The sequence below is a fragment of the Ursus americanus genome, chromosome 6, assembly GCF_024610735.1.
Source record: "Ursus americanus isolate L20-20 chromosome 6, mUrsAme1.1.p, whole genome shotgun sequence".
NCBI lineage: Eukaryota > Metazoa > Chordata > Mammalia > Carnivora > Ursidae > Ursus > Ursus americanus.
In genome coordinates, this window is record NC_142132.1 from 58,114,827 (window position 1) to 58,137,591 (window position 22,765).

The 22,765-nt window shown below is 35.4% G+C and overlaps 1 protein-coding gene across 5 annotated transcripts in view; it reads left to right on the top strand.

The window, feature by feature from the left end:
- The window catches only part of CTNNA3 (catenin alpha 3), a 1,641,479-nt gene that overhangs the window by 1,550,801 nt on the left and 67,913 nt on the right, over positions 1–22,765 (top strand). For all 5 annotated transcript variants that reach the window (XM_045783571.2, XM_087863076.1, XM_087863075.1 and 2 more), the window contains 2 exons: positions 12,155–12,260; positions 22,261–22,395. In XM_045783571.2, coding sequence (XP_045639527.1) covers positions 12,155–12,260; positions 22,261–22,395 — 241 coding nt within the window. The remainder of the gene's footprint in view (positions 1–12,154; positions 12,261–22,260; positions 22,396–22,765) is intronic.

The window sequence follows — 22,765 nt, forward strand, 5'->3', positions numbered from 1 at the left end:
GAATTGTATTCTTACCGGTGTTTTATATATGATTGATGCTGATACTCTCCTTTACTGTATATTGCAGACAAGAGAGTTCTATAGCCAAGGAGGATTGATTATGGTACCTTCACTTGTTCAGTAGCTTTCAACATATCACAGTTAAAGTGTGCCTGGTTAACTGGATTTATGAATTTTACTATCTAGTTTTAACTAAGCTAACCTTCATTAAATTGGATCTGTTTTTAAATTTTTAGGGGAAAAAAAAAACATGGATTAAGGATAATTAAAAGGGAAATATTTCCAAACAAAGAACAAGATGTCAGAGTTGACAATTCTCTTTATTCCTAGGAGAAGATATTGGTTAGCCACATTACAAAGCTAAAAATCAATGATGAACTAACAAAAATTGACAGGAACTGGGCCAGTAAAATTAATTATCATGAAGACTGCTGAAAGAATGGATTTACATTCTCTAACACTCATGTTAGATTTCTCCATAAGGGTATATTGTGTCTTGAGATTGTTTTAATGACATTATTATCAAGATATTTAAAATAGTTTTTTCATCTTAATTGATCTCTTTATAATTTCTATTTCTATATATCTTTTATAATATGTATAATTTATTAACACACATGTAACATAAATAAATATATAGAGAGAGGGGGGATGAAGGTAAAATATGTGTTGTCTCATTCTGTGCTTTACAGAGCAGGCTGAAGAAAGGCCCCAAAGCAACCTATTTGGCTAAAACTATGAATGTTTTGCTGTTCAAAGTACCAAAAGTTCAATGTGAAGAGGGGATGTCTTAAGAATGCAGCTCCAGGCATAAGCATATTAGCTTCCTTGAAACTGATCCCATGGAACAGTCACAATCTTAATGATTTTAGCCTCTGGGAAAATGTTATTTTTTCCCATTGGGGAAAAAAGTTATTCAGCCCCAGACTGTAGCCATAGAAATGAGTTCTGTGAGCTTCCTCTTGAGAGTGACAAATTTGGATTCTATTCAGAGGTACCATCTTATCATATGGCCGTTGATGTTCTGGTTTCCTATTATTTTCTTCCCAAATAAACCACCTGGTAATTGGAGACCCAGTATCTCACATTTCCAGGAATATTTTCAAAAAATAAAAAAACATGGGGGTTTAGGGAGGAGCTCTAGGCAGAAGAGAGAGAGGCAGCTATCTCAGTCAAGCTCAATATGCTTGCATGCCATCATTAGAGTTTTCAAAAGAATTTCGGGACACCTTTGAGGCCTATTTTCAGCAAGAGAACAGGCAGGCCTTGAATGAAATAGACCCCCCATAGAGAAGGGCGGAGAAGATCTGTGGTCCCATGCAAACTGACACCTTGACCCAAGGCACTGCTGAGGCCTCACCAAAGCACCCATGCCTAACAAAGAACAAAAAAAGTCTAGAACATTAAAAAAAAAAGGGGGGGAGGAAGGAAGAATAAAGGAATTCTAAGCCCTGACTTTCTTTTCTATTCCTTTCTATTGTAATTTTGGTTTAATAAGAAATAAATCATTAAGCACACAATTCGAAACTGGGTTATGGTCCTTTTAATATAGTTCAGTCTGATATCGACATGTGACCCTCCAGACTGAGCCCTCCAATATAAAAGCAGGTCTAAATAACTAAGTATGGCATGAGTCTATTTTATTCTAAGGCAAGAGATTTTTAGGGCAAAGGCCAGCACACACAGACAAGAGGGTGGATCACACAGCTGGGCGTGATGCTGCATCACACGGTTTTACAACGATATTGATTTAACTTCTGTTAATCGAGGAGGCATTAAGTATGTTTTCTCGCATAGCATTGGATAAATAATTGGGTATTAGGCCTGACAGAGGGAGAAAGTAAAAAAATAATGTGAGTCTGAAACTAGAGCAGATTATTTCATTCATATTTTAAAACCATACCCTTTAAAGAAATCAGCTTTGGGTCATTGCACGATAAAGTAAATTCAATAAGGCATGCAAATCAATGGAGAGCAGCAGTGGTGGCACATTAACATGAAAACTAGCTGCATGAAACAGTGTGTATCAAGTCACACTCGATCTGAATAAGCCAATTGAAAATGGTAGCTTTGTAATATCTTAAAATTTAATAAACTGTAGCTATATCCGACTAGAACTAGGGAAGGGAAGGAGGCCATGCCAAAGAACGACTGGCAGTTTTCCTCATCTCGGAAGCAATAAGAAGGCCAGATGCTGGTGGGAAGCCAGACCCTTGAACCACCTTTGTGTCCAATCCATTAACTGTGGTAGGTCTTGACTAAGTTAGTGACCCTTTCACCCCCATATGTTTCTTCAGCTGGACCTTAGGATAACATAAGGCTGTGATCAGAATAGGAAGTGAGTTGGTATGTAGGCTTTAAGGAGGTCAAATGGTACATAGTAAAAGCTATATTATATTATTTTCATAAATTGAAAGTGATTATTTCCTAAGCCCATAAAATTGGTCTGATATTAAAGGAAAAGGAGCAGCAGTATATCACAGTGGTTTAAGGGAAAGCTGGAAAAAATGCCCACGCTCTGTAAGAGATCATGTACATGATTAATGCTGAGGCCAATGCCAACAGGAAAAAGAGGGACTCCCACAGTCAGAGAGTGTGATTGTATTTACAGTACATTGGCTTTGATTAATGTGCACACTCAGAGAAGTAATGTGTGGAAGGCCAGGAAAGGCCTGTTTTCAAATGTTGGTGCCGAGTACAGATTTCCCATTATGTCCTGAGGGGGTATTGATGAATAATGACTTAAAGTCTTTTTTGGGGGAGAGGATGCTGTAGGGGTTACTTTCCCATGCACAAGAAAAGATATAAATGGATTTCCTTGTCAGTGCTCACTACCCTTATGAGTCCGGAGAGCCACCAGTAAGAAGTTTATTCCTTATTTCAGTTTCAATAACTAATTGTTTGCAAGAGGTATCTTAAGTGATTTTAAGTGTAATGTTCTTCCCAAATGACCCCTTTCAGTATGCAGTGGGTATAGTTTCTCAATGTCTTATGAAAACATGTTCCAGAGTTTTCAAAGCCTGTAGGTCCCAAAGAAAAAATGACAACATGAAAAACCTTCCCCGCCTACCCCAGAAAGGATGCCTTCCCTCCTCTCTCCCCAGGCTAGAGTCTGATGTGCTTTTAGTGGTTGTGTTTCCTGTATAGCCCTGGGAGGAAAGAAAGGCATGCTAAAATTAATGTGTAGAGTGTATGGGGAGAGGGGCTGAGGAGAGCAGCACCAAGCACATAAAGTATCTCTCCAGGTAACTCTTGTTTTCCCATATTTCCAAATTTCCCCAGGCCTCACTCTTTGATATGAATTGTAAGTAAAAGAACATACAGCTAGCAAACCATGAAGAACCAAGAGCCAGACACTTACTGGGACTTAGAATAATACAGATCATGTGAAAATAATAACAACAACCAAAAAACCAAAAAGCAAAAAACTAGCAAGCTGAAGAAGCATCCACCAGAGAACTGTCATTTGTTCAGCTGATTTGATCTATATCCAGAAAAACCAGTAGCTTCCTCATAGGAGCCAAGTTGGACTACTTGACAGTGACTCATGAGGACTGTGGTAAACTCAATAATGGCTTTCCAAGATGTCTACCTCCTAATCCCATGAATCCTGTGAACCTGTGAATGTCACCTTCTACGGCAAAAGAGACTTTTTTTTAAAGATTTATTTATTTACTTTAGAGAGAGGGGGAGAGAAAAAGTGTGGGAGGAGGGGCAGAGGAAGAGAGAGAGAGGGACTCAAGCAGACTCCATGGGAGCCCGATGAGGGGCTTGATCTCATGACCCTGAGATCAAGACCAAGATTTGGACACTTAATCAACTGTGCCACCCAGGCACCCCACAAAAGATACTGTAAATATGATTATATTAGGGAATTGAAGTGGGAAAATCATCCTGTATTATTTGGGTGGGTTCAAAGTAATCAGAGGTCTTTACAAGACGGAGCAGGAGTCAGAAAGGAAAAGCCACTAATGTGATGACAGAGTTGCAATTATCATCATGTGCTTAGAAGATAGAGGAAGAAGCCATTCAGCTAGAAACTAAAAAAAGCAAGGGAATGGATTCTCCCTGAGAGCCTCCAGAACAAACCAGCCCAATGGACACCTTGACATTAGCCTCATGAAACTAACTTATTTTGGACTTCTGACCTCCAGAACTGTAAAATAATAAATTTCTGATGTCCTAAGACACCAATTTGGGATAATTTATTACAGTAGCAATAGGAAACTAATACAAGGAGTCTGTGTGAGAAAGGAGTAGCAAACCAACTGATACAAGATGTGACTGCAGTTGTGGAGATAGAGGGGGCAATGAGAATCAGCATCCATGCAACTACCAACTCTAGTTTTCCCTTTAGGTTGGCTCAAGAATGTCCTCACCTTTGTAAGAGTAGATGAGAGCAGCAATGTTTCTCAGATGTCTATGATCTTTAGATCTTAAAGCAGTTTATTTGATTGGTGAAAAATGGGACTGAGGTCACTAGAAAAAGCTTCTACCTATACACAATGATTTTCACCAATTGTAGAATTCTCAAATGAACATTAATGGCTTCATTTTGGTTCTAGAAAAGTTCTGGTGGTTAATCCTGGACTCCTACCACTAGACTACATCTCTCTCTGAATCGAAAGTCAAAAGTCCAGTTGGGAGGGGCGCCTGGGTGGCACAGTGGTTAAGCGTCTGCCTTCGGCTCAGGGCGTGGTCCCGGCATTATGGGATCGAGCCCCACATCAGGCTCCTCTGCTGGGCGCCTGCTTCTTCCTCTCCCACTCCCCCTGCTTGTGTTCCCTCTCTCACTGGCTGTCTCTCTCTCTCTCTGTCAAATAAATAAAAATAAAAGTCTTAAAAAAAAAAAAAGTCCAGTTGGGAGAGAAAAACAAAACTTTCTTTCTTTCTTTCTTTCTTTCTTTCTTTCTTTCTTTCTTTCTTTCTTTCTTTCTTTCTTTCCTTCTTTCTTTCTTTCTTTCTTTCTTTCTTTCTCTTTCTTTCTTTCTTTCTTTCTTTCTCTTTCTTTCTTTCTTTCTTTCTTTCTTTCTTTCTTTCTTTCTTTCTTTCTTTCTTTCTTTCTTTCTCTTACATGTATCTACTTTCAGTCCCAAATAGGATGAGAGAGAGAGAGAGAGAGAGAGAAATGTCAAGTTGCTAATAAAAGAAATTTAATCAAAGGAGAGGTTATTTATTTCATAACTTTTGGGACTGGTCAGATAGACAGAATATGATACTTTAATAGAACCCCACTCAGAAAAATGCCTAGAAATCTCTTGTTCTTGTGTACTTCCTTACAATGTATGAAACATTCCACTGAATCAGAGCTGTCCATCAGATTTCAGTGCTTCGAGATGAGTACTGACAGAAAACCTATGATGATACTTCCACCTGCATGATCTCTTTTTAACTGGCTCTGAAGGTAGTAATGATTTTTTTTTTTTTGAAGGTAGTAATGACTTAAACTCCTTGCTTTTAAATTTAGACCAACCAATATTCATATACCTTGGAAGAAAGTTAAGGAACTTTGAGCTTTTAAGCTTCTGTTTCCTTATTTATAGGGCAAAGATAATAGATTCTAGAACAGAACAGAAGATAATAGATTCTAGGAACATGAAGGCAGCATAACTTATGGTATGCACAATTACAGGAGTATCCATGTTATGATGGCTACTCTTAAATTTGTGGAGTGATGCACAACATTGGGTGTGAGAATTGAATGAGAAAATTGAGCATTTTAATTGTTTCTGGAACATAGTAAGCACACAAAAACGTCTATTATTTATGTATGCTTTCGGTATAAAATTATACAAAAAGTAGTGAAGTCTTCACACTTAGGAAGAACGGGAGAAGGTTATCTATCTGTGTTACTAAAAACAAAAATGAAAACATCTGGTTAGCTGGCATCTTCTTTGCCTACAAGTTAAAAACACACTTTGCTAAGGAGATGCTTCATTTTAATTCTACTTCTGCTTCTTCCAGGTATTTAGTGTTTGGGGTCCTTAAGGCTAGTTCATGAAATCCTTCTCTAAATGTTTTAGTCTGTTTAAGATTTGATACAATGCTAGCAAGTAGAGGGTAAATTAGGGAATTTGAGGGCCAAAGAACACAGAAAAGATTTATGTTGGCCAATTGAACATAATTTAAAAAATTAAAAAAATAAAAACACTAAAAAAAGTTTATGCCTCATATATACATATATATTAAGCCAAATATATATATATTTTTCCAGAAAACCAATTTTTAGGTTTAAAGAATGGTAGTCCTACTTCCTATATGCACACCCCATACACACACACACACACACACACACACACACCCCAATTACAACAGCAATAATTATATCAATAATAGCTAAAAGTGTTTTCCCACATTGATCCCCAAAAATATCTCTAAAATAAGCCCTATCCTTGTTTCATAAACAAATACAAGATTGAATATGAAAGATTATCATCACCGTGCACACGGTAAAACTTAGATAATTTTTAACTTTAATAATAGACTATCTACAATATGATCATTTCAAAGGCAGAGTATATGTCTCATAATTTCAGCTGTATTGGTGAAGAACCTTGGTTCTTTCCCAATTTTTCTCAAGTACTTGGTGACATCCAAAATACCCTTCACAGGAACACAGAATTTAGTTGCTAAAAACAAAATATGGGATTTTTAGCATCCCTAGGAATATGTACAGAGGAAATGCTGTAAAACCCTGTTTTCTTTTGTTCGTGTACCCAAATAGAATATATATCCCAGCCTTTTTTTGCAGCTACATGAGTCTATATTTCTGGATTCTGGAATATGGGTCTGAATGATGTATTCCAATTCTTATCCTGATCCTCAAAATCTCCTATGAGATTCTGATTTATTTCTCATGTCAGATGTGTGGAGGCAGCAGATAGAGTATAGTGCCGTGAAGCCTTAGCAAACAGGTTATCTTGCAGCTGGAAGACTGGTTCTTCATGGCTGTGTGTTGTATCACCCACCACCTCATAATCCACCTTGACTGTGATGGGGATAGGAATACATTTTATTGGGTTAAGCCACTAAGATATTTTGATGTTATGGCAGTTAGACTACTCTGAAGAATATGGAACAAGAGGAGCAGAAATGAAACAAAAATATGATTGCAGTTCTCAGACAATCTTTTCCTTCTTTCATGGGGCAACACCTTTTTCTGACTTGAATCCCAAAGGTTCCTTAGGATACTAATTGCTCAGGATGATCGTTAGCGGATTATTCACTTGCTGATTTTCCAAGGACTTAGTCCTCAAAATTTGAGAATAACACTTTACAAGAGAAAGGAACATCCGGAGGGAGAGAGTTGCCTAATTAAAATTTCGTGTTTGAATAGTAGAAGAACAGGGTGTCCTTGCTTGAGTCTGGTACCTCTCTTTATCTCATCGTTTTTGGTTGCTTTCATGATAATTACTTTTTTTTCTTTGTATCTAATTTCAGAATTACAAGTAAGAGAGTTCTGATTGTACTCTTGTGGAGCTAAATCTCTTATCTTGGGAGGTTTATACTACCAAAAAGATGTCACTAAATGTAAATCAACTCCTTATAAGGAATTAAAGAACAACCTTGAACAACAATGACTATGAACACACAGTGTATGAGTGTATATATTTTATAACCTTATGAAAGGATATTATAAACAAGGTTATACAGAGTTATATTGTCATCAGGTATAAGAAAGAACTTAACCGAATCAAATCTGTTCATATTGTTTGATTGTGAAATAAAAAAGGCAAGCAGAAATTTTTTATAAAATACCATTATTCATAAAGGGATGAAGAAAAGAAAAAAAAGTAACATTTGCCGAGCGTCTAATATGTGCCAGATATTGTGGAAAAGACATAATTTCATGAATCCTTACCATGTGGCAAGTATCACAATCATTTTAACGAAGAGAAAATAAGTTCAGACCAACTGTTATTTACCCAAGGCTACGTAGCTAATAAGTAGCAGAACTGGGATGCAGACAAAATGTATTTACTGAGTTCCTGTTCATTTCACTCTACTCAATAGAGTTGCAATAGTAACATCAAATTTGAGTGTTAGAATTAAATAAAATAACTCTGTCTAAAGCTAAGATTCTTAGATGAAAGTTCTTTGTCTTGTAATATAAATAAACATCCAAATGCAATCTCCTCTCTAGCACGGCTTATGTAATGGCTGAGTTTGAGTTTGGTGTTAAGAATCCAAGGAAAGCGGGAGAAGGAGGAAGGGTGCTGAGATGAGTAATAGAGAAAAGTAATAGTATCTCAGGAAAGAAACCCCAGGACTATAAGGTACTTTAAATGTCTATGTAATGTAGCACATTTTTATTTGGTTGGGACGAGGAGGTAGATTTAGGTTGTGTTTCTTGAGGCTATCGTGCATGAGGAAATCTCTGTTGGTGAACCTCTTAACCACCTAGCACCTAAATCTGACCCTTGTCTTTGCTCTCTATTGCATTCATGGCAACTGGCATCAATGTCTAAGGAGATCTTTTTAATATTTTTTCCTATATGTATTTTATTATATGTTATTGAGGTATAATTGACATATAACATTATATTAGTTTCAGGTGTCAAAAATGATTCCATATTTGTATAGTGAAATTATCATCACAATAAGTCTAGTTAACAATTAAAATTAATATTTTAATTTTATCTTACTGTGTTTTATTGGAAGAGGTATAAAATAGTTATTAAAGGCAGATTCTGTGGCCAGATTGCCTGAGGTCAAATTCCATCTCTAATAATTACTACCTGTGTAACTTAATAAAAGATCCTCACCTGTGAGATAATAATAATAATAATAATTCTAAATTCATAGTGTTATTATAATGATCAAATGAGTTTGTGTATGGAATGATTTCTAGCATATAGAAAATGCTAAATGTGTTGGCTACTATTATGGAACAAAATATGTAATATCATTGTATTCACCTACTAAATGAACCACAACATCATGGGACTTATTCTATATAAATATCAAAGGAGAAGAGGATTAAAGGGATGGTTTTTGGTCTTGAAAAGGAGCAAAATATTACGTTGTCAAAAATTTAGGGGCTACAAAGTACAAAATATATAACAAAGTTTTTTTGTTTTGTTTTTAATCAGTGGCAGAAAACATCAAATCATTTCATACATATTCTCTGTCTCTGAAAAGACAAGTCTATAAAACTGATACTTTCTCTTCTTAAACCAGATCTCTACTTAATTGAGCTGTTACTGATCAGCTGTATCATCTCATTGTTTGTGCTAATCAAAAGTGAAAGAAGGGAGGGGTGGATGCCAGAAGTAGGGTGAGGCTGGGAATGGGTGTCAAGGTTGGGGCAGCATCACAAATGTCTGAAAGGTTTATGTCGCACCAATAAATTAAGTTTCAAAGGTCTCCCTTTCACTTGCCTAAAAAACTTTTCCGTGGGATCAACACTGCTCAGCTAATGCAACCTTTGCCATTATACCTTCTAACCCATAGTTTAATGATTAGTTGGCAGACTCCCTACTCCGGAGCTAGATCTGCTCTCCTTTTGGAGGAAATAAATTATTATTGCAACCACTATTTATCAAAGGTTTCTGGCCTCCAGTTTCTTTAAAATATCTCTGAAGTTTATCCCATCCTCCTCTGGGTATCTTTCTCTGTCGGATCCAAACTCCATGATTTAAGACACAATTTGCTGACAGGGGATCCTGAGAACCCATTATGAAAATGAAGGCAGCAAACAACTTCTGAATGCGTTTCCCAATTTAAAAAGCCTTCATTACATAGCACATTTCAGGCTGGAATGTTAAAAATTTATCATAGTTTCAGTAATTGCAGCTCTCTCTGGAAGCTTGGCATGATATGGAATCATTTGTAAAATGTGTATTTTGTTTGGCACTCAGTAGGAAGCTTGCCAGGCAATACATTTAATTAGGAACATGAAGAAGAAAATAATTGTGGTCTGTCATAACGGATTACTTTTAAGTTCTACATGTGTTTAAGATATTGGTCTCATAGCAACGTATGAATTTAAAGCTAGAGGTAATTTCCCTTTCATCAGTCTAGGGTTTTTATATGGGGAAATATATTATTTCGAAGGCGAAGTGTGCATTAGCTGCATTCCTTAGATGTAACTTTTTGTCCATTGTTTAAGCTACAAGAGTGTTCCCTGCTCTCCCTAGAAACAACCTTAGGCCATTGTTTAAGACCTGGAAAATTGATACATTGCCTTTCAAGTGTAGACAGCTTTATTTAAGTTTAACTTTCTCTAGAGATGCATGGAAATAATGAAACACATTATCTTTCCTGAACATAACCATGTCCATAACTTCTACTTCTGCCTGATGCATTAAGTAAATTTGATAAGAGCGACTCAAACGTTGTCATAATTAATGCCAATTTTTTAAAAAAATTACAAAGCAACCTGTGTCAGTAGATTCAAAGAGAAGTACGGTGATAAGCATATACTGAGGCCAGGTTTTCATTGTGTTAAGCACGCAGTTCCATTTTTTTCAGGAAAATTTGCTTGTAATGAATTTGAGAGGCATCACGAGAAAAATGCAACAAAAGGGCAATTTTGGCATACAGTAAACAAGCGCTTTGGTATTCAGGTTTCTAAGTATAGAATACTCTCATCATTTACCTTTGCATGAATCCTCGCTGTCTTTCCTTACTACCCAGGGATGGTCTCCTTAGTGAAGAGAGATCTTCCTCTATCAATAAATCTTATTTAGATTTCACATGAGGGCGTCTACTCTCAAGACCCGTCCAAGAGACAGAGACTGTTTCACTCCCTTCTCTTCTAACTCCACTGTACTTTGGCCTCTCAGAATCTTCCTTTTCTCACACTGACCAGCTTAATCTTCCCTGGTGTCTCCCTCATTCTCTCTGCTCCCTTTGAAGCATCACAACACTTACTTTTGTGAGTGATTCCTTCCGGGTCCCATTTTGTGCTAGTGACAAGGAACAGAAACCAAATTAGAACAGTCAGCATGTTGACAGACAGAAAAGGGTAAGTAATTGGACATAGGGAAAGGAGTGCTTGGGGTGTATGGAGGTTCCAGTCCTTCAGGCAATCAGTTATTTTTGAGGAAAAGAGAAGATAGAAAAAATATCTCCTCATGTGATCTCACTCCAAAAGTGTATGAAGTGCACTTCTTTCTTCTTACCTACTTTGCAAAACCCATAAATGAACCCAACTTTTATTCTATGGCATTTGGAACCAAAATTATTTTAAAGTAACAACCACAACAATAACAACTTGTATTATTGAATACTTATTTTCTTTAAAGCCATGTTCTGAACACTTTTTAGGCATTAGCTCATGTAATCCTTAGAATGACCCCATGTGGTATGTGCTCCTATTACCACCAAGGAAACTGGGGCACAGGGTGGCTGTTTATCTTGCTCAGTTTATACAAAACAGTGAGAAGTAGTGGTCTGTTTTTGGAAACAAGTCCAAGATAGTGTGACTCCAGATTCACACTCAGTGTTACTACAATTAATTGTGGAGAAGATACAATGTGGCAAAAACAATATGCAATTAGCTGAAAGACTGTTGAAGAAAGGATTGCAGGTGTGCCTGGGTGGCTCAGTCGCTTTCGCTTCCGCCTTCAGGTCAGGTCATGATCTCAGGGTCCTGGGATTGAGACCTGTGTCAGGCTCCCTGCTCAGCGGACAGTCTGCTTCTCCCTTTCTCTCTCCCTCTGCCTCTACCCCTACTTGTGCTTTTTTTTCTCTCTCTCTCAAATAAGTAAAATCTTAAAAAAAAAAAAATTAGAAAGAGAAAGATTAAAAAGTAGACCTGGTGATGAAAAAGAAAGGGAAATATATGTATGTATATGTATGTAAATATACATATACATATATACATACATATACATATATAATGTTTCTTCTTAGAATTAGGAAAATACCTTTGCTTTGAGATATCTACTATTAAAAATACCGGGAAATGAGGATCAAATGGACTCCATCTTCTTGGAAATATTTCCTGAATCTCAACACAATGGGACTTCTTTTGTTTTTCATTTTTCATTTAATATTGGTGTCTAATTGGTGCCTCTCCAAAACTGAAGTATGTAAAGCGAATGGCCAGTACCCTGGGGTGCAGATCTCGTGTGTGTGTCTGCGTATGCGTGTGCATTTGTATCTTAGCATAAGCCACTTCAACTGACATGTATTCTTTTACTTTAAGGGGCAAAGGACCGCTAAAGCATACAACCGACGTGATCTATGCAGCTAAAATGATATCAGAATCAGGATCAAGGATGGATGTCCTTGCTCGACAGATTGCTAACCAGGTGAGTTCTCTACAAATGGACATGATGAAAATCTGTGCTAATTGCCCTCTGCCATCCAATGCTGATTGTAAAACAAAGTTGGATTTGTATGTTATTGGATTGCTTTTTCCTAAATTATTATTTAAAAATCTTATGGCATAATTTATACACAAGTAGTGGGCGATTCATTCTAAGGAAGCTCAATTATTTCTTAGGGCATTATTATTATTATTATTATTATTATTATTATTTAGTGCTTTATTATTCCTTAGATTTTTGAGCTTCAAAGATATATTAAAATTATTTAAAATACCAACTTTTTGAGTTTCAAATATACTCAAATTACTTTCATGGGCTCTAAGACTCAATGTTAGTATTTTATTTTCTTAATACCTTAGATTTCTTATTTTTGCTCTTCAGAAATCAATATCTTCCAAAATTCTATTATGTTAGGTTTTTAGTGTTAACATTATATTCTGGCATTCTATGTAAAATTCTAAGACAAATAATAATAATAGGATACTTAAGTGAAGATATAAAATGTGGAAAGCATATATTCTTTATGGAGACAAATGCTACAGTTTCTAAGCACTTGGCTTCCTTCCTTTTTTTTTCTTTGTTTTATTTTTTTAACATTTTTAATTGAAGTATGGTTGACATCCAATATTATATTCATTTCAGGTGTACAACAGAGTGATTCAACAATTATATACATTACAAAATCCTTGCACTCTAAGTATAGTTGCCATCTGTCACCATACAAGGTTATTACAGTACTATTGACTATATTCCCTATGCTGTAATTCTCATCCCTGTGACTTATTTATTTTATAACTGGAAGTTTGTACCTCTTAGCTCCCTCCCCCCCTTCCCTGTGGCAACCAACAGTTTGTACTCTTTTTTGTTTTGTTTCTTAATATTAAATTATTTTAAAATTTTATTTTATTTTTTATCTTTTAATTGAAGTATAATTAAGATACAGGATTATATCAGTTTCAGGTGTACAATAAAATTGTTCAACAATTCTATACATTACTCATATTTTTCAAATTTCTCCCATGTCTCTTAAAATTTTCTGAGCAGCAGCTACATTATTAATTACCTTTCGCCCAAATTTAATTGAAAAATCTGTCAATTTCTTTAGTTAATGGATTGAAAAATTCACTTAATGTTTCAAACTGAGATATAGTATTGTAGGTTTTATATTATTCACCTTCATAATATATATTTATTTCCCTTTGGGGAAAAAAAAGCACTTTTGTTTTTGACTTTGCAACTATTCCACATTATTTCTTGCTTATATACTTTGAGGGAAACTTTATTGGGCTGCTTCTTATTACGTACTCTTTTTATTCTCTGTTTTTTGAAATATGATCAACTTTAAAGTGTATTATTAGATATTTCTAGATATAGGGGAAAAGAAACAAGGATACTAACAAACATTTTTAAACACTTCTTGAATATACATATGTGTATTCTTAGTATCTTGCTACTTTAAGCATTATAAGCATTTTATTAATCTTTTTAGTATTTAGTATTTCCAGTTAAAGACAAACTCTATCCTAATATAATGAATAAATATATGAATAAATGATTGAAACACAAATCCACCCATGGTTTTCTGTATTTTAGAATTTTATTGCATTTACTTTTATGAGAGACAGCAAATAATAATAGAGTAAGTGAAACCATAACGCATTAGGCAGATTTATGTGTACTGATAACTTTTTAAATATTTAATGCTTCCTGTCAGTGTGCTTCTGTTTCTTTTACAATGCACAGTTTTCAAAGTTCAAAAAATTGTGTCACTTGGAAGTTTTTTTTTCTTATATTGACCTTTTTTAATGGCATCAGATTCACCTTGCTACAGGTACTTTGATAATGTAGCTTTATTACATTATACTGTTGTTTTTAGCTTGATCCAAATCACATGGAAGAAAGTAAAAGTATTGTCTTGCTTCCATATAGCTTTTACATCTTAAAAGAAGATTAAAGAAACAGTCACTGAATAATGAAAACTTACAGATGACCCTCTTTGGCTTTTTCCACTTCATATAGAAGAGTAGTTTCAAATGAATTACTTTTGTTCTGAATAAATAGGGTTCTGGAGAATCAAAAATGAGAATTATGAAACTGACTCTTATTATAAAGATCATCTGGGGAGATTATCTATGACTGTGCTTCTGATATTGTTTGATAGATTAACAAAAAGAATTTAGACAGCAAATAATATCTAAAATTTATTGTGGGATACAAATGAATAATATAAGCAAGGCAAGTTTCAGGGTCGATGTGTATTATGGAAAGTATCTGCTGGAACATTGGCTGTTTCCTATTTTGAACAACCTAATTAGTTCAAAAAAAATTTTTACCAATTTTTATGATTCTTTCTAGTCTATTTACTACTAGAGTGTCAGAAGATCAAACATCAATCAATTTTCAATTCCACCCAACATGGACTTATGATATCTATATCTATATATAATGTTAAATGAATTTAGTTTCATTCTCTAACATTTCAGAGTTCATATGCCGAGAGAATGAAATGAAATTACATTAATTGAGGCTTCTAATTCTATCTACTTGGACTTTCTTTTTCCTTTTTCTTTTCTTTCTTTTTTTTTTTCCATCCTTCTTCCCTGTCTTGCGTCCTCGAACATATGTTTATTGTGTATAATCAAATACAATTTACTACTCTGGCTTTACCCCTATCTAGCTGCTTTAACATCCAGAACTCTAATATGATCTCACTTTCCCGATCAGCCAACATCTTTTGGGCTTTAGAAGTATCTTGACATGTTGCGGTAGGTCATATATGCCATTCAAGACGTATTGCTTAAGTTCTGTAGAACTCTGGTACAAAGTCTGTCTCTATTAGGCAGTATATTCCTAAAGGACAGGATGTTGTTAGCTATCACAATTCTTAAACATTTTACCCATGAATAAAGAGAATGACAAGTTGGAGGAGTACTCTTCTTACAAATCAAAAATTTCAGCCTCTTAGTACACATCTCTTTCTGTTCCTCAACTCTACACTGTAATTCATTATATTAAGCAGATACTCTAAATTAGTTGAATTGAATAACACCTCACAAGGTAGGAAGAATAGATCTCAATTAATTAGAGAAGCTGTATATCCCAAATAGGAAAGAGATGAATGGGAACCGAAATAAAATGAATATCTGCTAAAGTGTTTTGCACAAGAAGAGGACAATACTAGACTTTCTTACTTCTGAGTGGTGTGTCTGAAGCCTATAATACTCCTTCACTGTAATTTTGCCAAAGCAAAGATATCCACAGTATCTGCTGGGTACTCCCACCTAATCATAACTGAACACAATTAAAATAAAATTTTGGTGTTAAATATAATGAAAGCCAATGATAACTCGAGATAGGATGGCATTTAGAAAAACAAGATAAAGGATCACAAGCCAAATGGTACACAAGGCATTTAACTATGAACACAATACTGACAAATGTAATTTATACTGATATTTAACAGAATGTTGTCAGTGGCTATCCTCATTTGAATTGTTTCCCTGCTGATGTTATGAGAGTCAAAATGTACTCTAATAAAAGTATGCAAAAGAGAAACCTCTGAAGCATTTATTATATCATTCTAACATGTCCCTTAAGAATATAATTTCTAGATGCATCTGGTGACATTTGTATTTTGATGCTTTTATCTACCTGAAATTTATTTTGAGCAAAGATATAGATACTTAGATTTGTTCTTCAGATTAATAAACTTTATAAAAATAAATGCATAGCAGTTTTTCAGGAATTAAATAGGAATAGATAGATACTAAAGTATATTATCTGTTTGTATGTTTTTTTGAAGTATAATTGGCACACAATGTTATATTATTTTCAGATGTACAACTGGTGATTTGACAACTCTATTTGTTATGCTGTGCTCACTACAAGTATAGCTCCCATCTGTCACCATACAATGCTATTACAATACCATTCACTATATTCCCTATGCTCTGCCTTTGTTTCCCTTTTATTCCATCACTGGAAGCTAGTATCTCCCACTCCCTTTCACTCATTTTGCCCATCCCCCACCTCCCTTCCCTCTGGCAGCCCTCAGTTTGATCTCTGTGTTTATGGGACAATTTCTACTTTTGTTTGTTTGGTTGGTTGGTTGGTTTTTTCGATTCCACATATAAGGGCAATCATATGGTATTTGTCTTTCTCTGTCTGACTTATTTCACTTAGCGTAATACCCTTTAGGTCTATCTATGTTGTTGCAAATGCCAAGCGCTCATTCTTTTTTATGGCTGAGTAATAGAAACCTCAGTTTGCTAAAGAGCAGCAGTGATTGGGCATAGCAAAGAGGAAGAAATGTCCCAAGTGTGCTGAGATTTAAGGGGTAGAATCATCCCAAATTAGTGACTGACTAAATTTAACAGATGAGAGAGAGAAAAAACATTCCTCATTGAGATGGTTAATAGAGGTGGGGGGGAATAGGCTTTATAGTAGGCAAAGTGGGTTATGAGATAGTTGAAGAATATGTGTGTTGAGTTTGATATGATGAGACAAATAACGGACTGGGCAAATCCACATGTATCTTCTGAAAACAGGGCTGGAAAGATTTAGTTATTTGTATTTTGTGATAGTTGCAGCCGTAACAGTGTGTACTATTGTCCAAGAAGAGGGTGAGAATCAGAAGATGCCCAAAAACAAAAACTGAGAAGGTCAATGAGGCAGCATTGAAAAATTTTTAGAATTCATGGTCATGAACAGGAAGAGAGATAGAATTATAAGGTAGAGGGAGGGTTTTTGTTCTGAGGGACATCATGTTGAAAGATTAAAGAATAGAAAAAGGAGACATGAAAGCTGCAGAAAAAGTTGGGATCGGTGGTAATCTATGATCCCAAGGAAGATGAAATGAGACAGTCTCTGAGCTGGAGGAGAAGTGGAGAAATGAACCTTGAGGGAAGGGAAAGGTCACCGACTCAAGCCCTTTGCTATCACTGATTGCTTGAAATTTCTGTTCTAGAAATTCACAATGACACCTAATACTTTTTATTAACAAACTTTGCCAGCATAGCAGAATTTAAACTGCTGTGTGTAATTGCAAAGTCATTTTAAATGTGTCTTAAATAAAGTTTATACTCCGCTATGGACAAAAAAAATTGCAAAGCTTATGGAATGAAGATCTTTAAAAATATTCACATTGCTAATTCACTCTTAAAATTCAGACTGAAAGGTAATAAATGTTTTTTTTACTTTTGCTCTCATTATGAAATAATGTATTCTGTGTTGTACCAAGCATCTTGATAGAAGAGTGAAGGCTGGTTTAATGTGAGAAAACCACCTAGGCTGACATGTCATCTGCTTTCCTGTAGTGAGTGTCTGGTGGTTTAAAAACTTAAAAAAAAAAAATCTGTACATTAAAACGCTAACCAGATGTCCTGGTCAACATCTCTATCTTAATAAACTGGGAAATAATAACCAATGTGTGTTACAATATTCTACCACTTGATTTGGCTAAAAGTCCCTAGCAATGTTCTTTTAAAAGTTTTTCTTTTTTTTTTTAGGATTTATTTATTTATTTATGGAACATAAGAAATAGGAAGATCGGTAGGAGAAGGAAGGGAAGAATGAAGGGGGGTAAACAGAAGGGGGAATGAACCATGAGAGACTGTGGACTCTGGGAAACAAACTGAGGGCTTCAGACAGGAGGGGGGTGGGGGATTGGGATAGGCCGGTGATGGGTATTAAGGAGGGCACATATTGCATGGTGCACTGGGTGTTATACGCAAGTAATGAATCATGGAACATTGCATCAAAAACTGGGGATGTACTGTATGGTGACTAATATAACAAAATAAAAATTACAAAGAAAAAGATTTATTTATTTATTTATTTGAGAGAGAGAGAGAGAGTGTAGGAGAGCAAGAGGAGGGGCAGAGGGAGAAGGAGAGACTCTCAAGCCGACTCACCACTGAGCACAGCTACACAGGGCTTGATCCCAGGACCCTGAGATCATGACCTAAGCCAAAAATTAAGAGTTGGACGCTTAACCCACTGAGCCACCCAGGCACCCCAAAAGTTATTTTTATGCAAATTTTATTGGGGAAAAAAGTCAAGGGCATGAATGTTCTAAAATTTAGGGTCCAAACTTTTTCTGTCACCCTTTTATAAAAATATAAAACGTATGGGGCACCTGGGTGGCTGAGTCGTTAAGCGTCTGCCTTCGGCTCAGGGCGTGATCCCTGGATCCTGGGACCAAGCCCCGCATCAGGCTCCTCCGCTGGGAGCCTACTTCTTCCTCTCTCACTCCCCTCCTTGTGTTCCCTCTCTCGCTGGCTGTCTCTCTCTCTGTCAAAGAAATAAATAAAATCTTTAAAAAATATATATATATATAATAAATATATATATATATATATATATATATATATATATATATATAAAAGGTTGGGAGAACATATTTGATTTTGCAAGGGGGGCTTCACAAATAATAGAAGAGGATTCTTAAAGTGGTAATGATTCATTCTCCTGAATCTATTAGGCAGCCAAAATCGACTCAGAACGGCTTTCTAAATGTCAATAGGCAAGAAGGCTTTAATAAATTTTATAGTGTGGAATTTACCAATTAGCATGTTTTCTACTTCACCTATAAAACTGACTATGGTCTTTAGGTGTAACAAAGAATTCTCATCAATTCTGAAAATAAAGGGTGAATCTGGGCCAAAGAACTTTTAATTTCAAAAGTTGAATTTCAAATTTTATACTTATTTGACTCATTGTTTCCTTAACAGAATTGGATAATTTTAGTATGGCATTGAAGAATCTCCTGAGAGAAACTGTATGTTTTTCTTAACCTTGGGTAATTGCCACTTTGGTTATTGGTGAAGAATCTAATTATTAGGGGTGCCTGGGTGGCTCAGTTGGTTAAGTTTCCGACTCTTGATTTTGGCTTAGTTTGTGATCTCAGGGTGGTGGGATTGAGCTCTGCCTCAGGCTCTGTGCTCAGCAGGGAGTCTGCTTGAGGTTCTCTCTCCCTCTCCCTCTGCCCCCTCCCTCCCCTGCCCCCACCAGCTCACACGCTCACTCTCTGTCTCTCTCTTGAATAAATAAATAAATCTTTAAGAACCTAATTATTACTTTACAAGTTCAATTTTACCATAAATGTGTAGTGCTGGTATTTAAGGAACAAATCCACACTATTCCTACTTAAAATTTACAAATAAGAGTGTCAATTTATTGTTTATTATATAAAACTGGCAGGAAGACTGATTTTGTTCCTAGACTGTGAAGATAGGGATGTGTAGCCAGATCCTGTGAGTTTGAACACCAGCTCTACCATTTATTAATTGGATGAGTCAGTTAACTTCTCTGTTGTTTCAGTTTCTTCCTTTGCTAAATAATGGTAGGACCTACCTCCTGGACTTGGTGATTAGTAAAAGAGTTAATATAGGTAATGCAGCTAGAAGAGTATATGACAGATAAAACACTATCTGTGTCAGGGATTATCATTGAGTCCATCCATAGAACAAAGAATAGCTATGACCATTACTCAGCAAGGACAAAGAAAATGGCATTTTGAATAAATATTCTATAGAAGACATCATTGTACAGTGAATGAAACAGAGAAAAGTAAATTCAAATCTCTAGACAAATCATATACTTTATCTAGACTCAGTTTGCAAATGTGTAAAATAACAATATAAACCCAAGTAAAATGGCATGGTAGAATACTAATTTAGAATTATTCACACAAAGGACATGCACAGTGCCTGGCCCATAGGAAGTACTTAGTAACGATCAACTTCCTGTCATGACAAAACAATGAGATGCCTTACGTTTCATCATTATAAGTAATTCTAAATAATTAGTTTTCGGTCTTTGAAAAAATCTAAGTACTCTACTTCAGAACAGTGCTGGAGACAGTGTTCCCATGAATTCTCTATTCCCATGAATTCTCTATTTCCATGAAACTCCGCGGCTCACGGTATTCTGTGATTTCGAAAAACACTCATCAAATTCTCTTAAGGTAGTGATTTAAAATAAAATAGATTTAAAAGCAAATAGATATGGGTTCAGAATCTGGCTCTAACATACGCTCTTCAATCCTGAAGAAATTATTATGCTTTCAAAATTTCTGTTTCTCATCTATAAATTAGGAGAAATCCTTTCCTTTTTTCCTCTTCCTCCTTCTTCCTCTCTTCCTCTGTTTCTTTCTCTTTCTCTTTCTTTTCTTCCTTCTCCTTCTTCTTAGTTACAGTTTAATCCTCTTGAGATTTGGGGGATTACCCTTACTTCCTTGTTTAAAATTTGAGAAACATCCTCAATGTCAAGGCCTCACTATCTTCTTGGCTGATTGTCTGTCTGACTGGTTACATGTACCTGTCTATTCATTTATACATCCAGGCTCTGATAGTATTTCTGCAGAATTAATTTCTTTGCTACCTTTTCTGATTAACTTTGACTCAGGGGTAGTATGTTCTCATCTTGTCTACACATTCTATAGCTATGTAGACTAGTCTATTTGGCAAACATGAGAGAGAATAAGATTCTCAGGAATTTTCCAATAACACTCCAATTTATGAATTACTAGGTAACAGAAGAAAGAAATAGAATGTTTTTTGGTCTTTCATCATACTTTCCTTTTTTTTTTTTTTTTTTTTAGATTTATTTGTTGATTTTAGTGGGGGAGGGGCAGAGGGAGAGGGAGAATCTTCAGTAGACTTCCTGCTGAACAAGGAGCTGGACATGGGGCTCAGTCTCGGCACCCCGAGATCATGACCTGAGCTGAAATCAGGAGTTCAGATGTTTAACCAGCTGAGCCACCCAGGCGCCCCAGTCTGTCACTGCCTTCTCGATTTACATTTAGAATTAAAGCTTTTTTGACAACAACATTTTTATAATTATGGAAATTATATGTATCTATTTTAAGAAATGTAAAATAGGAAGAAAATGAAAATTACTGATTGTATCATGCTTCTTTCGTATATTTCCCAGTATGTTGTAAACACAAACACAACCACATATTGTTTAGCAATTTGATTAAGATAGCATGAAAGTTTCAAATACTGTTTTTTCCACTTTCTAAAACTATTTTCCCACCTCCTTTGAACATATTTTCTTGAGACTAATATCACATTATCTAGATATGCATTCTAACTTAATCTTTCCACTATTTTTGGACATTTAAGTTATTTTCAAATATTGCTATTATAAATAATGCTGTAATTAATATCTTTGCATATAAATTATTGTCCATATTTTCACATCCTTATGAAAATATATTTAAAGTGCAAGTAAGTTATCAGGGATTAAAAAAAAACTCTATTACAATTGCATAGAAGAAAAACACAGTTAACCCTAACCACAGATACTTACCGTGTTATGTTGAAGCTCAGAGCTGTTCTCCAAGAAGTTCCTTGCAGATGACATTATAGTGTAGGAGACTATTTTTGGTAAAGAAGTTTACTACATCTCTAAAACATGTATGTTGTTATTTCTCGTCTCCATGTAGATCCATGGCTGTTATCTAAGGTGCAAATGATTTATTTTGTCTGTAATAGCTAAGGATGTGTAATGCTGAAAGTAACAGAAGATAATGTATGATTTGTTGCTGATGTTTTTTTATGCCCAGATAAATAAGAAAGAGCAGACAATGCAGATCTATGAGTCCCAAGAAATACTCTAATAGCAACTCTAAGTGAAGGAAATAATGGCATTTAAAATATTTATTTAGATTTACCTAAAAATACAATCTGAAGATTTCTAACGTTTTCATAAATTAAAGGCAATTATTTTATATACCCTTTCATGTCTGAAAATTCCTTTACTATTTCTATCATCTATACTGAAGTAATTAAGGTTGAAACATGAATAAACTCTTTGAATTGTGGAGGCAGGCATATCAGAATCTATGTGGGCTTGGGCCGAGAAATGGGGCTTCGTGACAATAAAGTTGCTCCCTTTTAAGGTACCTCCAATGTTAGTGTTAAAGCACTCTGATCTACTTATTAGTTATTTTGCTATTTTCACTTTTATCTTTTAGTGTCCAGATCCATCATGCAAACAAGATTTGTTGGCCTATCTGGAACAGATTAAATTTTACTCTCACCAACTGAAAATCTGTAGTCAAGTTAAAGCTGAGATCCAGAACCTGGGAGGAGAGCTCATCATGTCTGCTGTGAGTACTGCCCACCATTTATATCATCACATGTAGAAGATGCTTGAAACAAAGCAGTGACACCCCTCTTCACCTCACCAAATCTTTTAGGTCCATGTAGGTTAGAATAAACTCAACTGGAGTGTATTAAATTGCATGAAATTAAATTAGCAAGGAATCGAGCTAAAGAAATGCTATGTCAGTAAAACTTGTCTTTATTTATGCCACAGATTTTAGAATGAATCAGGATTTGCAAGCCACTTGGATAAGAAATATAGATATTAATTTAGAGCATGGTTTTCTGACTTCAGAAGGGGGACATGTGGAACTCTGAATTGAATCCTATAATTTTTATAAAATAAATGCATATGGATTTGCAAATCAATGAAAA